This window comes from Rousettus aegyptiacus, unplaced genomic scaffold (genome assembly GCF_014176215.1).
Source record: "Rousettus aegyptiacus isolate mRouAeg1 unplaced genomic scaffold, mRouAeg1.p scaffold_m13_p_3, whole genome shotgun sequence".
Classification (NCBI taxonomy): domain Eukaryota; kingdom Metazoa; phylum Chordata; class Mammalia; order Chiroptera; family Pteropodidae; genus Rousettus; species Rousettus aegyptiacus.
In genome coordinates this window covers 74,425,287-74,441,854 of record NW_023416306.1, presented here as the reverse complement: position 1 = coordinate 74,441,854, position 16,568 = coordinate 74,425,287, and the positions used below count along the sequence as shown (strand labels likewise).

The following is a 16,568-nucleotide window of genomic DNA, read 5'->3' as shown; positions in this document are numbered from 1 at the left end:
TGATCCATGGTATGCTGGTTCCTGGAACAGGCCACTGCCCTGGCCTTGGGCAAGCTCGTAAGGCATTTTCCCCTTATCTTGGGTGGGTTATGCACCAGTGCCCCTACCCATCCTGTCTCGTCCTATATAATTCTTAAGCAACTGCCATGCAGCAAGAATATCCATGCTGTCTTATCCCAAGACACGCCTCCTTGTAAGTTCCCTTAATAAATTCTTGATGAAATGCTGGAATTGTCAGCATCTTTCTTTGGTCTCTTGGTCCCCCAAAACTTCCCCAACAGTCATGAATTTTGAGTTTCAAAACTCAAAATGCTCTTTCTGTAATGATCTCAAAGAGATCACAAGATTCTCACAAACTACTTCACAGATGTGTCCCAAAGCACACACTGCATATCACACACTGTGATACATGCATCAACTCACAGGCTCCTCACACCCACCAAGGGACACATACTCTGTCTATTTTGGAAATTTAAAAACCGCTGCACAGAAGTTAAAATAGCTCATGTACAGTCACAAAGACTGAAAGTAGCATTGCTGAGATAAATTTCCAATTTTAAAAATAAACACACAGACTGCTCCCATAAAAGGAGTACCACAAAATCAATGCCACTGCATTCTACCACCGAAAAGGTTAAGAAATGGTGTTTTGACATTTCAAATATAAAAATAGTAGTAAACAAAATAGAAATTACATATCAAAATATTTGCTGCCAGGGGCTATCGTCTAATAGTCTATTTACAGAAGGAAAACAACTTTCTAAAACCGTTAAGGCAAAAACGCTAAAATCCCAGAGGTCTTGACACCTTGATCGCCAATGGAAAAGTATACAAGAACACTAATGGTTAAACAGCAAATTTAAGTTGAAGATGGGCTGCCAAGAAGTTGCATTAAAGTTGTCCTCACAGAGAGTTCAACGTGGTGAGAGAAATGTGTTGTCACAAATAGCTATGTGAAAAAGGACATTTAGATAAAATCTGAGTAGTACCTAAATATTAAGAAATAACTATGTGAATTGTGATATTGGAGTTAAAAGAAAAATATATGTATTTTAACGCAACTTACTGGACCTTTCAAAGAGCTTAACAAAAAATGTTATTACAGCAAAACATTAGCAAATCAATGTCAATGGTAGGTATATGGGTATAACAGATATAGTTTCAACTTTTCTATGTATAGAAAATTTCACTTTAAAAGTTTTTGGGAAAAAAACAGCAGGAGAGTAGCCACATTTAGCCACCTTTAAAATTGGTGGCAACAACATGGGTTTACAGTAAGTGCTCAAAAGTATGTAACCTATCTTCAAAGTTATTATTCTTAAAAACAGATCAAGAAAAGATGGCAAAATATTTGTAATTCCTGATCTGGTGGTGAACACGCAGATGTTCAAATGCCTATTTCAGTGGTTTTAGATTTTGTAAATCTGTAAAGAAAAAGCACTGAACACAGCTCAACCTTCTGAAGTATCTAAAAGAATTTACTAGAAAGTCCGAGCACAAATGCTTCAATGGATAGCACCTGAAGACAATATCCTAGAGGCCTCCAGTGTAGGCTGTCCCTTTGGCTAAAACCTCAAGATTAAAATAAAGGACTCAATCTAAAGAAAGTATTTTTAATTATCCAGTGTTTAGCTGTAATACCTACCAAGTGAATATCTGAAGGCTTTCAGAGCCCTCACTCATATAAATATAAAAAAAATTATTAAACAGCCTAAATCACTAAATATCTAAACACAAATGTAATATAGGAGCTCTTAAACATGAGCAAAATTCATAGGTACTATGAATTTGGATGGGGGGAAAATTCTACCTTCATTTTCCTAAACTTCATCGGAAATATAGCACTTCTTTCCATCATAAATACATGCAACTGTGAACGAAAAGGGAGCTATATAAAACCCTGACAAACTCAGGAGACTACCTGGCAGGCCTGAAAAGCTCAGTGACACAAAGTACTCACACAGGATATTCTGTTAAGTTCCTAACTGAGCAGGTCATTGCAAGTATTCACGCTCCAGGCCTATAGCTTCCTTAGTAAATGGTCAATCTTTACTTTAGGCAAGCCTGTTCATTGTTTCCTATGCATCTAGGATAAAATACCTTTAAAATAGCAGAGAAAGAAAATAATAAATAAAAATAAATAAAATAAAATGGCAGAGTAATTTTCTTTTCCAGACCCCTGAGCACAACCTTCAGCACCAGCTCATGAGACCACCTAAGACTTGAGAGCATCTGAGACTCCTTGTTATCTTCTTGCCCATATGCCATCTCTATTTACTTCAAATGTTAAATGTTAACTATCCTGCACCCACCAACATGAAAGTATAGGTATCTCCATTTGGTTTTATACAATCCTAGAGACCTCCCCACCTTTTTTTCTCCTGCCTTTTTAATCTACCACCATTGGATTTCATGTAACCTTCCTTATGTCCTCTCCTTTGATTCTAATGTATGAAATGAGCTGCAAAACTGCCATTCTATTAAGTATTTTCTCAACCAGTAAGATCTCGTTTCCCGGCATGTCCTCACACTTGGCTTGAATAAACACTTAAAAATGTTTTCTATAGGTTTGGACATTGTTTTGTCGACACAACAAACCACAATATTATTACTAGTACCTCTTACTTTCTCAACAATAGAAATCACAGATCTTTTACATTGCAATTTTTTTTTTTTTTTTTTTTTTTTTTGCAGCTCTCAAAATAGCTTTTAAGCTCATCAACTACTTCTAAGTTACTAGGCCCATCACAGAACAGACACTGCCAGAGTGGACCAGCCATCAAGTCATTAGTAAACAAACTAAAAACAGAACTGGAGACTGCTATAAAACAAAGAGTTTGGCTGGCCCTTGTCCCAACTCCTGGGAAGCACCCTTAAATCCTTGGATTTCATCAGTAACAGGTGTCCTTGTGAATCATGATGGCGACCCGTAGTTTATGTTAATAAGATGACTCTGGATGGAGGCCGGCCACACCGGAAAGACTAACCACAGGATACAGGATTAGGGCTTTGAACTCCAGGAAGGGAAACTAGAGATTGAGTTCAACTTCATGGCCAATGAATCATGCTTATATAATGTAACCTCAATAAAAACTCTGGATATTTGAGCTGGAGTTAAGTGTCCCTGGTCAACAACGCTCCAATTCCACACACAGTTACGCATCTACATGTGGGAGGGGATGGTCCCAACTCCTGGGAGAGAACTAGAAGCTGCTCTCTGGCCCTCCCAGACCTTGCCCTACATGTTTCTTCTTTTGGCTGGTCCTGACTTGGATCCTTTTCTGCTATAATAAAACTGCAATTCATCAGTACAGCACTTTCTGGAGTTCTGTGAGTTCTAATAAATTGTTGAACCTGAGAGGGTTGTGGGAACCCCAAATTTGTAGCCAGTTTGTCAGAAGTGTGAGTTGCTTAGGAACCGCCCCCCCCAAGCTTGTAGTTGGTGTTTGCAGTGAGGGCAGTTGTGTTGGCAGAAAGTGCCTCAGCCTGTGAAGTCTGACCTCACTTTGAGTCGCTAGTGTGTCAGGACTGCACTGCAATAATACACAGATCTACAACACCCTCTAGTATTCCCTATCATCAATTATTTGTTGATCAATATGTGAAAAGAGATAAATCAGACTCTACGTCAATGTATTTTCAATAAACATCAAACACTGTCATTTTATTATCGTAATACGTATTTTCACCTGCATGTTAACAGTCTTGTCACTTAACATTAAGAAAGTCATTATTACATTAAAATTTTCATATTTTTACAACTACCTAAATATAATTGATTTCTTTTGTGTTTTATTTATTTTATTTACAAACATTGAGAAAACATCCACAGGTTTCACCAGACTTCCAAAAGGTCCATGGCACAACCCCCACCTAAACCCCTAAACAAGCAACTCTGAATCCCTCATGAGTCTTTAAATGCCACTTTGCAGGCATCAATGTAAAGAACAAACAACTGGTATAGATGGACTATGCTTGTAGGCATCAAAGAACTTGAAAATAGTAGCGCTGACAAAGGCATAAGCTAGGGAAGTAAATCCTACATTTGGAACCACTTTTACCCTTGAGAGGAACTTCCAAGTGTTAAGGGACAATTGAAAGACTGACAGCTTTGCAAGGTGAGAGGCCAAAGACCAGAACCCAGGGTCCTCCAAAGGAAGGAGACGGCTGGTGAACCCACGTCACACGAGCTGGAATCCTAAATTGCTCTTATGAGGCTGGAGGAATTCTAGCCAAGCTAAGAATTGCAGTCCAGCTACAACTCATCTGTACCCTAAAACGGAACTGACATGATCACAGACTGTCCACTCCCTCAGATGTCTGGCTGAAGCTAGCATAAATCCTCTCTAGGGATATCATCCTAAACCCCAATTATTTCAAATAATTTAAAAAATGTAACCTACTGCATGTACACACATGCAATCTAACCCACGAGGAAAACAAAATAAAAACTAGCAAAAACAACAAATAAAAAAACAAAGGCAGACCCTTAGGACTGCCTGGTATTAAGCTGGGGAAAAAGATACATAAATAAATAAAATTATTAAATGAAAAATAAAATAGTTCTAAGTATTATAGTCAAAGAGAGAAGAAAATACAAGACTTCAGCAGAAAACTATTAAAGAATCTGATTCCCCAGAAGTAAAAAATATATAATAAATTCAACAGATGAGATTAACGGTAGGGTAATCCAGTTGAAAATAAGCAAAGAGATGAGAAGAAAAGTATCCAGAATGAAGCATGGAGAGGGTAAGAGACTGGGAAGGTCTAACATACATTTAAATGGACTCTCAGGAGGGGGTGGGGGTAGATGGCAGCATAAATATGTTAAAAAATAATGTCTATAAACTTCTCAAAAAGAATGAAAGACATTACCACGGATTCGGTTGGACCTAGAAACACAAAATATCAAGATATACCTAGACATATTATAGTAAAACTGTTGAAAACCAAAGACAAAAATCATAAAAGCCTGAAGTAAAAAAGAGAGATTCCATTCATGGGCAAAGATTAAACTGACAGTTTACTTCTTACAGAAATAATGGAAGCTGAAGATGTAATTCAATAACTTCTCTCAACTTCTTAGAAGAAAACTGACTAGTTAGGATTCTATAAACAAGAAAAACATCCTTCAAAAAGGAAGATCAATTTTGAAACATTTAAACTAACGCATACTCAGAGAATTCACTATCAGTAGTCACACAATAGGCAGGACTCAAAATGTTCTTCAGGCAGAAGGAAAATGTTCAAAGATGGAGGGTTGGAATTATGGCAAGAAATGAAGAGCAATGAAGAAGGTAAATCTAAAAGACTATTGGCCGCACAAATTAATATTGTATCAAGATAAAATATACACAGAATTATAACAGCACTAAAGTGGTATATAAGTGAAAATGATATAAATGAAGTTTAAGTGCCCGGGAAGACAGGGAAATAACCAAATATTAGATATTCATAAGTCAAAGATGCATATTTTAAGTAACTTTCAAGTTAGGAGGGGAAAAAAAAATAAAAATTAAACACAAGGAAGGCAAAAAGGAGAGGAAAAGGCACATAAAATAGGTACGATAAACAGAAATCACTTTCTAAGGTAACAGATTTAATCCAACTATGCCCATTATTTTGTTAAATGTCAACGGACCAAATGTTCCAATTTTAAGAAATACTGTCGGACTGACTATAGTTTAAAAATTCCAACTATTGTTGAAAACAGAATTATTCAAAACATAAAGCACACAGAAAAGATTGATAACAAAGGGTACAAAAATATATATACTGCACATACCAACAAATGAAAAGACAGTCCAGCTACACTGCTCTTAAGCTAAGAAAACTCTATGTCTAAAAAATACTTTTGCTTTAAGAAATATGATTTTAAAAGATTGAATTGATGACAAAGATATACAGTTCTAAACACATATGTACCTAATAACATAACCTCAAAATACATGAAGCAAAAATCACTAGAACTAAAGTGAATCAGATAAATGTAAAATCAGAGTATTAATACATTTCCCTTGGCAACCAATACAATCTGCAGACTGAAAGGAAAAAAGATTAAGGATGTACAATTTAACATGATTAACCAAGGTGAACAAATATAAAAACTTCATCCAATGAATACAGAACCACATTCTTTCCAAGCACATACAGGACATTTACAAAAATCAATCACTTCTTGGGTCATAAAACTTCAAAAAATTTCATAAGCTTTTAATTATATAACATTCTGACTACAATGGAATTTAGAAATCAGTAAAAACCAAATGTAGAGAACAGAGGACTTTTAGTTCAATGAAACTATTCTGTATGATACTATAATTTGGGATACATTATTTGTTTGTAAAAACCCATTGAATATACACCAAAAGTTAACCCTAATGTAAATCAGTGGCTTTGGATGATAATGATGTGTCAATGTAGGTTCACTGCTTGTAACAACTGTATATAATCTGGTACAGTACATTGAAAATGGGGAAGCTCTATATGTGTGAGGTTAAGAGTACAGAGGAACTCGTACTTTCTGCTCAATTTTGCTGTGAACCTAAAATTGCTGGTAAAAATAAAGTCTATTAAAAAAAAGGTTTATCTGTCAAGATAGGTTAATAAATATGCTATGGTTACAAACCCCAGAAATCCTGGTTGCTTAATCTCACCACTGTTTGTAGAAGTTGGTGTGACAGGTCTCCTCTGCTCATAAGTCACTGGCTAAGACAAATCACACAGCAACACCTAACAACTTAGGAGGCAAGAAGTAGAATGACTAAAACTAAAGACCAACAATGTCAAATATTGGTGAAGATGTGAAGCCACAAGAATGCATTTGCTGTAAAAGGAATAGAAACTGGTATGTCCACTTTGGAAAAGTCTGGCACTATCTATGAATACTAAACACAAGCATAATATGTGACCCAGCAATTCAACTCCTAACTCTAACCAATAGAAAAGCATGCTGGAAACATGCCTGAAGGTTCACAGCAAGTCCACTCACACAAGGCTCACGCCAGCTGTGAACAGGGAAATGAGGTGAGCTCCCAGACCACTTACCATGGGGAGCTTAAATTAATGACTCAGCAGCTCCACTGAATCCATCACCGCCCTCCCTGCAAGCCCCATGCTTCCCACACACAGATTGTTTCTAGTAGGCAGAATGATAAAGTAGGCCCGCTCCGGCCAGAAAAGGGATGCCTCTGACTCAACTTTGGCTGGAGTACTACTTGCTGGCCTTGCTTAAACTTTCTCAAAACTGCACTGTAGTCATAAGACATTTCCCACCAAACGTTCTTGCCATCCCTTCCTCCTCTAAGTACATCAGACCTGCAGGGGGTTGATGGCTCCCTCATTCTTATCTCCCAGAATACATGTCAATCGAATCCTAACTTGCCATTTTCCTGTTCTTGGGGGACCTGAACTAATGGTCAGAAAACAATTGGGAACAACCTAATAGTTAAGAGAATAAATAGTCATTAATAATACATGAGTAAATCATACATGAATAAACAAACTACAACTATATGTGACCACATAAATGAAATATGATGAAATGAATGGTAGTTCCACAGTTGGTGTGTCACAAACCACTGATCTATGACTACTTCTGTATTTTCGGTATATTTCACAATTTAAAAAAAAAAATTAAAATACAAGACTGGGAAGTCAACGGTCCTCAAACCAAAGGTGAATTTGCTATTAACTCAGATTAAGAAGCTATTTGGAGCCTAATTGTTACTTTCTTACACGGAGCCCCCTTCCTCTATCAGTCTCATCCCCCACAGGTAACCACTGGTAAGACTCCTGTGAATCTAAAAACACTGTGCAAATACTTAAAGTATAATAAACACATACATAGGAGAATATACAGTTCTATGACTTGCTTCTTTTATTAAATTTGTTTTCATGCAGTACAGTGTATTTTTTAATGCTTATAAAAATGAATTATTTTATCCTGTTAACCCCAATACTTACACATACAGATTTGTATACCTGTGCAAATGCATCTTTACAATAAATTCCTAACAGTGAACTAGGCCAAGGTCCGTGCATTTTAAATTGAGTATAGTGAAATAGCCTTCCAAAAATGTTCTACCAAGTTATAGTCCCACCAATAACATGGATTATTTAATGACCATGTACTTTTGTGTGAACCTTACTTTCTGGACTAATATTTCAAAAACTGTATAAGTAATTAAAAATGAAAAATACATGGGACTGCTTTTATTTTTTACTGAGTGGATTAAAGGGAAAACTTTATAGGATTAAATACCAGAGTAAACCAAAAAATTACCGATAGTTGTAAGCCAGAGGTTAAGTCTAAATTAAAAAGACCATTCGACAGACCTGTCACCATAGGACCCAACTATCCCCACTGCATTTATGAACACCAGTTTGGTACCAACAAGTCTCACTGTGACTTTTGACCTACAAAGAATAGTCACCAATACTCTTAAGGTTACTGGACTCTTCTCACCAACGTCTTATTGCTGTGGGTTAAGGCACAAGCTCTGAATTCCCTCCGGGTAGGTGAGCAGGTCCTCCACGACAAATATAGTCTCCCTAAGTTTTCGAATGCTTCCTCTATGATACACCAAGGCAGTTCTAGCCTTGGTGTTCATTTAACATAGGCTACCTTTTGGGTTGTTTCGAGCAATCAACCAGAGACCTTTTTAACCAACCCCTCAAGCTACAATACTGAATTTAGAATCTTTGCTTATGGGCCCGTATCAATAAATTCAGCCTAATCCAACTTAACATTCCTTCTGCCATTATCCCACACCCTTAAGACCCATTCCCTAGTTATATAATGACAAACCAGACAACCTTTTGGAGGGTAATGCACCTCCTACTGCATCACATTTTGCATCTCACCCTTTGGGGTCTGTAAGGACTATCCTAGGAGAAGCCGAGTACAGATTTTTCAGGCAAATGGAAATTAAGTACCTCAGACACAAAATGGAAAGGCTGCTTCTATTGGCAAAGGTAGCCCATCAGAATTTGAGGATTCAAGATTTCCATCTCAATCAGAATCTGACCATATGCCCCTAATGCAATTTTCAGGATCTCATTCCTTACCAAACAATGCTCTCACTTATGAATTAGGAATTCAATATGTATTTTTAGGGGAGATACAAAAACTCCCTTATGTAGAACCTGAGTTGGAAATTTAAAACCCCGAGCTCATAATTTCTCTTTGTAATGTTTTAACTTGGCTAGGCTGAACCACAGAATTTCCTTTCCTATTTGTTTCGGGTTTGGGTGGACCACAGGAGATTCTTGTGCAGCACGCAGAGGCACAAGCAAAGAGGCACCTCTGTAACCTGCACCCATTGATCTTCCCATGTACTTCAATGAAGCAAGGCATGGTGGGCCTGCACCAGCTGCAACAACAACTGTACCTCCCCCCAGGCTCCCTAAGCTCCTCTGCCTCCTGTGCCAAGTATGTGTGGTTAGCTCCATAACAAAGGCCCAGCTCTTGCAGGTCACCCACATAACCAAGGTCACAGACAACAAAACTGACACAGTTTTCAATCCATCCTGCTGTGGCCTCCAGCCTGTTGATTTCTTCCCCAATGCACACCCAACATCCTTTCTCAAATGCCTATCCTGTGAACTTCAAACTTAAACATGAAAATGGGCATTTCTGACATTAACAGAATTATAATATTTACCCACTTTTCTCCAAAATCTCACTATCTTAAAGCTGTTTCTGCACAAATACAAAACAACATAACCACAAGGTGATTCACTGCAACAAGATATATAACATAATATAAACAACCTAAACATTCACCATTAGGAGACAAACTGCAAGCACAAAAGAATGAAAAGAGCTTACATGAAGTGATCTCCAGAATACAGTAAGTAAAAAAGAAACAGAACAATGTATATGGCGTTCTACAGTTTAAGAAAGAAATAAAAATACATGTTTGAGCTTTTATTTGCAAAAATGAAACACTAGAAGGTGAAACCAGAACCTAATAAAAATGGGGCAGTAGGGGGACAGGTACCGGGGATAAGAATGTAAAGCGAGCTGTAAACACACCTTTGTAATTCAGCTTTAACTTTCTGAACCACATAAATGTTTTAAATACCGAAAAAATACATTAAATCAAAGCAATCCTTACAAGTTAAAAATTTCATGCAAATAAACCAAATTAATAATCAAATTGGTAACATAATCAGAGGAAAATATTTTCAAATGCCTTTATAATTCAGAATGTCAACATTTTAAGAAAACAAACTAATGAAATACAAACCTATTCTTTACTACTAGTGTTTTCAAACTACTATATTTATATTGATGCATATTGTAGGATAAAAGAACGTGATTAATGTTGCTAAGAATGTAGATTTTCAATGGTATGAATTGGAAACTACTCAAAAATCAAAATTTATATATTTCCCAAGTCTATCCAGTAAAAGCAGGGGCATCACAGTAGCAATCTGGATACAGAGCACCAGATTTTGGTACCTAAATTCCACTCCCAGATAAAAGGGACTAAAAGAATCAGCTTACAGGTACTGGGCAGGAAAAACACAAAATGTGTCTCAGACATCTTGTGTCGGGAGCAAAAAAACAGTTCAAAGATTTATGGGGAAGAGAACTAGCTTGAAAGGGCAACACCACACCCAAGTTAGGACAAGCTGAAGAAAAAAGATGATGGCTACTTGATTAAAACACACTGAATACATAAAAATCAGTGAGCCACAGTGAGGCTCGAGAAAGAACAAAATAGGAAAAAAACAACACATCAACCCCTTACCCAATAAAAAGGACATTCTTACCACTTGTGTCAGGAACTAAAACTCAAGCTAGGAATATTAATTCAGATATATGTTAATATACTGACAGAGATATAGATCATATACATATGTATACAATGTACAGACCATTACATTTAAAGTTTTAAAAGTCATTTTGCCTTTCAAAGACACTACTAAATCTGAAAACGTTTAAAATTGTATGAAACTGCATTACCCATCTTCCATTTGCTCTCTCAACATTTGGATAAATACCCATGTTGAATGGATCCTTCCTCCCTCTACCACCACCCCTACAAGTCAACACATTTAACATTTTAGTGACTTCAGAATGATTCCTCCTGTCTCAAATGACTTCCTTCTCCTTCTCCACCCACCAATCCACTCTGGAGACAACAGAGATTCTACACTGGCAGATTCCTTCAAACCACCTCTGCTGTTTACTACTAGTCAATGGCTTCCCCACCTACAAGATGAACACCAATTGCCTTAATGTGATATGCAGATTTAAAATCTACGCCATATTCACCCCTATACAAACTGGCCATGCCAAAACTACAGGTGGCATCAATACCCACAGGGCACTTACTACATCCAGGAGCCACTGTACTGAAACATACACCTGATAAGGTGGGTGTCCTCATCCCATTCTACAAATAAACACACACAGAAGTAAAAAACAAGGGCCATCTCTTGGGTGAGATTCAAATCCAGGATGGTCTCAAACACTCTCTTCACGCCTCTGCTCCTGCTGTCCCTCCATCTAGACTTCCAACCTCTCCTACTCTATATATATTCTGCAAGGAGCTTCACCTTTTCTTCCTAGATACCCTCAACATAGAATTTCCTCATCATATGTATTCGTGTCTTCTCTACCAGACTGTAAAAACTCTAAGGGCACATCTTTATGTATTATGTCCATACACGACTTGTTCCAGAAAGGACTTGTAACAATATTAGGACCATAAAATAAGAACCCAATAAATATTACATAAATTTTAAATTAAATACTGAGGCAAAACTAAGCGAACTTTTCATGTTTCCTTCAACATGAAAAGAAAAACAAGTTAACTACAGCAAAGATCAAAAGCAGAAAGGAGAAGGAAATCAACATGTTTGGCACCAGCGGCTCTTTCAGGAACTATACTGGGATCCCTACAGTCCATTTAATTTTCATAACAGCCTTTTATGATAGGTTTCATCCCAGTTTACCGCTGACAAATCAAAAGTTTAAATGGGATATGTGATGAATCAGCTATGTGGCTTCGGATCAGTGGGCCTGCATTTCAACCCACCTCTTCTGAGCTGAAAGGCCATACTATCTCCAAGCCCAACTCCAGAGCTCATCTCCTTTTCACAATACCATAACATCTTCCAAACTGAACAAAATATTTGGACAAAATAATTAATTGTCCTTTCTCGATTTCTTTTTATTCAAGAAAAAGAGAAAATACTTAAGCGTCTAATAAACATAAAAAGTATTTATGTGGATATATTAACCGCTTTCTTAGCAAATCAAGATCCTGCTAACAGCTAAGTCAAAAGAAATACTCAACAGTATTATTTTTAACATCTAAATAATCCACACGAGTAACTCTTTAGAAACAACAGTATCCTTTTCATGTATTTCTAAAATACCAGAAGAAAAAATGCTAACAATTAAGGAATGCAGCCAGTGAAATTCTAACTGTGCAATCAGGTAAGTCATGGAGAAGTGAAAATACTAATTTCTTCCAGTTAAGACTTCAAATTAATAACTATCATAATAGCTCATCAATACAAGAGCCAAATTTGAGGCACTACTTCTCATAAGGTGCACAGGCACACACAAACCACAGCAATCTCACAGTTCACAATTAAAGGAAAAGGTACCATTATCTAAGATACACTGTAAGAACGCCCATGACATTACATTCCATGGGTGTTAATAGTTATTATACCAAAAACAAAACAAAAAGGGATCTGGGGCCAAGTATGGAAAGCACTACTGCACTATTTCTCACAGCCCTTCATGCGATCATATAAATTGTGATCTCAGGAAAGGACACAGCACTGTTTCCCAAACTTAGGTGTCCTAAGAACACTGTATTTTTCCTGTAGCATCTCTTAAAAGTACAGATGCTCCTGGGTTTCCAATGGGGTTAAATCTCAATGAACTATCATAAGTTAAAAATATTGTAAATCGAAAACGCATTCAATACACTTAACCTACCAGATATCAGCCTTGCAAAGCCTAACTTAAACGTGCTCAGAACACTTACACTACACTACTCTACAGTTAAGCAATTATCTTGAGTTTCCCCCTCACAAGTAATAACCTTCCTCTTCTCAACAGAAACAGGACACACAGGTGAGCGTTTTGTAGACATAAGACCCCAAAACACAAAATCCAAAAAACAATGGAAACACAGTACACTGTAGAATATTGATTGTGATCAGGAGCCTGACTGTGGCTCACTGCCCAGCTTCACCAGAGAGTACTGTACTGCATATCACTAGCCCAGCAGAAGATCAAAATCCAAAATTTGAAGTCTGGTTTCTACTGAATGCATATTGTTTTCACACCATCATAAAATCGAAAAATCCTAAATTGAGAACCATCTGTAGTGTCACAAAGAACACTACCTCAAGCGACACTGCTTTTGGATATTCCAAAACTAAGTAAATATTGTTATTGTATTCTGAATTGGTAATTAAAGGTTCCGTCAGAAACAGTACTAGATAAACTCCTGTGATCATTCAAGTCTAAAAAAATAGTAAGTTAAACATATAGAAATGACTGAAGGCCTTTTTTCCTTATCCATTTCACAGCATTTTAACAGTAACCATTTTACTCAAAAGATTACAAATTTTACTCCTCACCAGGAAATGATACCTACTGATAATTTTAGCAAACATACTGTACAACCTTTACATATAATAAAGTCTGATAATAAACATTCTATAAATTAGCTACAATTTTTTGGTGTTTCCCCATTATCTAAGGATGGGGGAGGGGAGTTGGGAAAAGCCCCATTACTTGAAACTCATGTGAAATTTCACCTTTGAAAGTTCACAACCTCTAAGAGTGTTCACAAACTCAGTATATACTCCCCCTGGCCCGCAAGTAGGGTTTTTCACTTTCTAACAAAGGCTACATAGAAAGCAATTACTGTTTTTTTTCTACTAATCCTTTCCAAGCGAAGAGGTGCTTCCAGAAAATTCCAGCAAAAGAAAGTTATAAAGGTATTCGCATTTTGTAGGTACATCGTCTTTCGCAGAAGTCACATGACTCAGAGTAAAACACTTAAATGTATCTTTTGTTGCCTTTTGATGTAGAGCTGAAATAGCCAACCAATCCGCATTTACCACTTCAAATGTGAAGGAAAAACCCTCTCCAAACCCGAAATTTCAACCCACAAATCAAAGAAAACAAATAAATATAAAACTGCGTAAACAGGTTTGGAATGATTATTTCGTGGGAATTACTGCGGAGGCCCGTCACTATTATCCAGTCTGATAAACATGGGGGGTCGCATACCCAGTAGAGAGGTGGGTCGAATCAAACCCAAGGCACTGCGCAGTTTCCACGTCGTGCGATTTATCTCCACAAACGCTGCGGAATGCGTTCAAGGTCATCGTGAGGAAAAAAGTGAGTGTGTGTGTATGTATATGTGCGCGCGCGCAGACCCTGCCACCCGCCGGTATCGCGCCAGGCGCCTAGGGAGAAGGGTACAGCGAAGAAAATGGGGCGGTGGGCGTAACGGGAAGCCCTGAAATGCCGCCTTCTTTGCGAAGCGCACCGCCAGAACCAGAGGGCACCGCTGGGCCGCGCGTTCCCATCCGGAGAGCCTCCTTCTCTCCCCAAGGTCTCAACCCTGCCCCTCCCCTCGCAAGGGTCCCACACCGCCTCGCACCCGCCCCAAGAGGCCGGTCCCCGCCTCTCCCCTCCCCACACCCCTCCCTCCCTCGGTACCCAAGGAGACTCATAACCTTCCCCTCCCTTCAGCCCCTCCCACGCCTGGGGGTCCCGTTCCCCCTCCCTGGCCCAGCCTCGGTTACGCAACACTCACCCCGCCCGCCCCTGCCTGCACCCACCGCATCCCCTCCGCGCCGGACCGCGCCGCCCGCTCGGGACCGCGGCGTCCGGAACAAAGCGCGCGGAGCGGCCGGGCCGGGGGCGGCGGCCATGTTGGCGGGGGCGGCGAACAAAGGCGTGCGGCCTGAGGCCCCCGCCCGCAGCCCGGCCGGCAGGGGGCGCTGTGCAGGCGCCGCCCGGACAATGCGCCGCAGCCCGCCGTTCCCCGGACGCCGCCGCCCCTCAGCGCGCCCAACGCGTTCCCCTCGCGGCGCCCGCTCCTCCTCGACGCACTGACCTCACCTGCGGGCCACCGAGGCTGCTGTCCGCAGCCCGCGGGCCCCACCGTCCCGCGTTGCGCTCCAGCCCCGATGCAGCCAGACAGCGGCGCCCCGCCCCCGCTCCGCCGCCGCCGCCGCCGCCGCCGCCGCCGCCGCCGCCGCCGCCACCGCTGCCCGCCCCCGGCCGCACGACGCACGCGCACTGCGTCCGCCGACTGCGCCGGCCGCGGCGCCGGGCCCCGGCCCGGCGGGCCGCACTGCGCAGGCGCCGCAGGCAGCGGGCGGGGCCTGTTGTTGCTCACCTGGCTGCAGGGTGGGCAGGGCCGGATGGAGAAAGGCAGAATCTGGCGGCGGTGAAGCCGGGCCTGGCGTATGGCGAAGCGAAGTCTGGCGCTGCTCACCTGGTGGCAGGGCTAGCAGGGCCGGATTGAGCGAGGCGGGACCTGGCAGATGACGGGGCGGGGTCTGGTGGCGGGGCGGGACCTGGAGCCTCTCTCACCTGTAGGTGAAGCTAGGCATTGAAGCAGGCGGGCGGGGCTGCGGCGCCCCAGGTGCGTGCCGAAAGGGGCAGATTTTCGGTGCGCGGAGGCCCGGGAGCCCTTGTGCGCACGGTTGACACCGGAAGTCGGGCTTCCAGGGAAGTTTCGTTTTCTCGCTGTTCCAGCCTTTAACAGAATGATCAGCCCTCCTTGTTCTTGGATTGAACTAGTAAGTCGTCCTACGGCGCCCACGCCGCCGGGCGGAAGAGGATGGACATGGTGGCAAAAACGTCCGCGTGCTGAGCAGTGATCTCTACTGCTGTTCCTCTTCCCACGCGGACCCTGCAGCTGCCCCACACACTGCCGCCCGGACTCAGGCCTCAAGTTCTCACTTGTCCTACCTGGGGGTGGGGCGAAGGCCTAACACCTGATCTTCCTCCGATGCCTGGCCCCCACCGCAAACCGGAGAACTTACCCGGGATCCTGAGATCAGGATCCAGGCATGCCCACCACCACTCATGAACTTGCTTGACTTTATTTCGCCAGGACTTCATTTGAACGTTACAGTGGGTGTTTGCAGGAGGAGAGAGAAGAGGAAGAAACCTTATTGATTTCCTGCCGTGTTACATGTGGGACCTGGAGGCCGAATCCAGGGTTTGAACTTCAGTCTCCCGAACCCCTGCCCAGTGCTCTCTGTTCCCCTATTCTGCCCCTTTACCCCCGTGTTACAGTGGTCTGTATATGTGTGCTCAGATGAGATAAACAAACGTGTGCGTAACCCAGATGATGCAAACCCGAAAAATGTAAACATGTTTTTACCCGAAGTGTGTAAACATATTTTGACTCAGTAAGATAAAGAGACACCCGTGTGGCTGGTTGATAAGACACTGAAAATGTCATCATAGAAAATAAAATGAAAGGAACTGTAATACGGATTTAGCGTTCTCCCTATCTTCCTGGGACTACGTTCCTCTGTCTCTTGGTGTCTGACTG

The 16,568-nt window shown here is 40.8% G+C and overlaps 1 protein-coding gene across 9 annotated transcripts in view; it reads right to left on the bottom strand.

The window, feature by feature from the left end:
- SPIN1 (spindlin 1) overlaps positions 1 to 16,158 on the bottom strand; it is a 60,703-nt gene extending 44,545 nt beyond the window's left edge. The window contains exon 1 of one of the 9 annotated variants that reach the window (XM_016135372.2): positions 16,051 to 16,158. Coding sequence is in view for 1 of the 9 variants with exons in the window: in XM_016135339.2 (XP_015990825.1) it covers positions 16,051 to 16,129 (79 nt within the window). In the remaining 8 variants the exon portion in view is untranslated. The other 8 variants (XM_016135339.2, XM_016135392.2, XM_016135353.2 and 5 more) reach the window with 8 other exon arrangements.
- Positions 16,159 to 16,568: the final 410 nt, after the last annotated feature.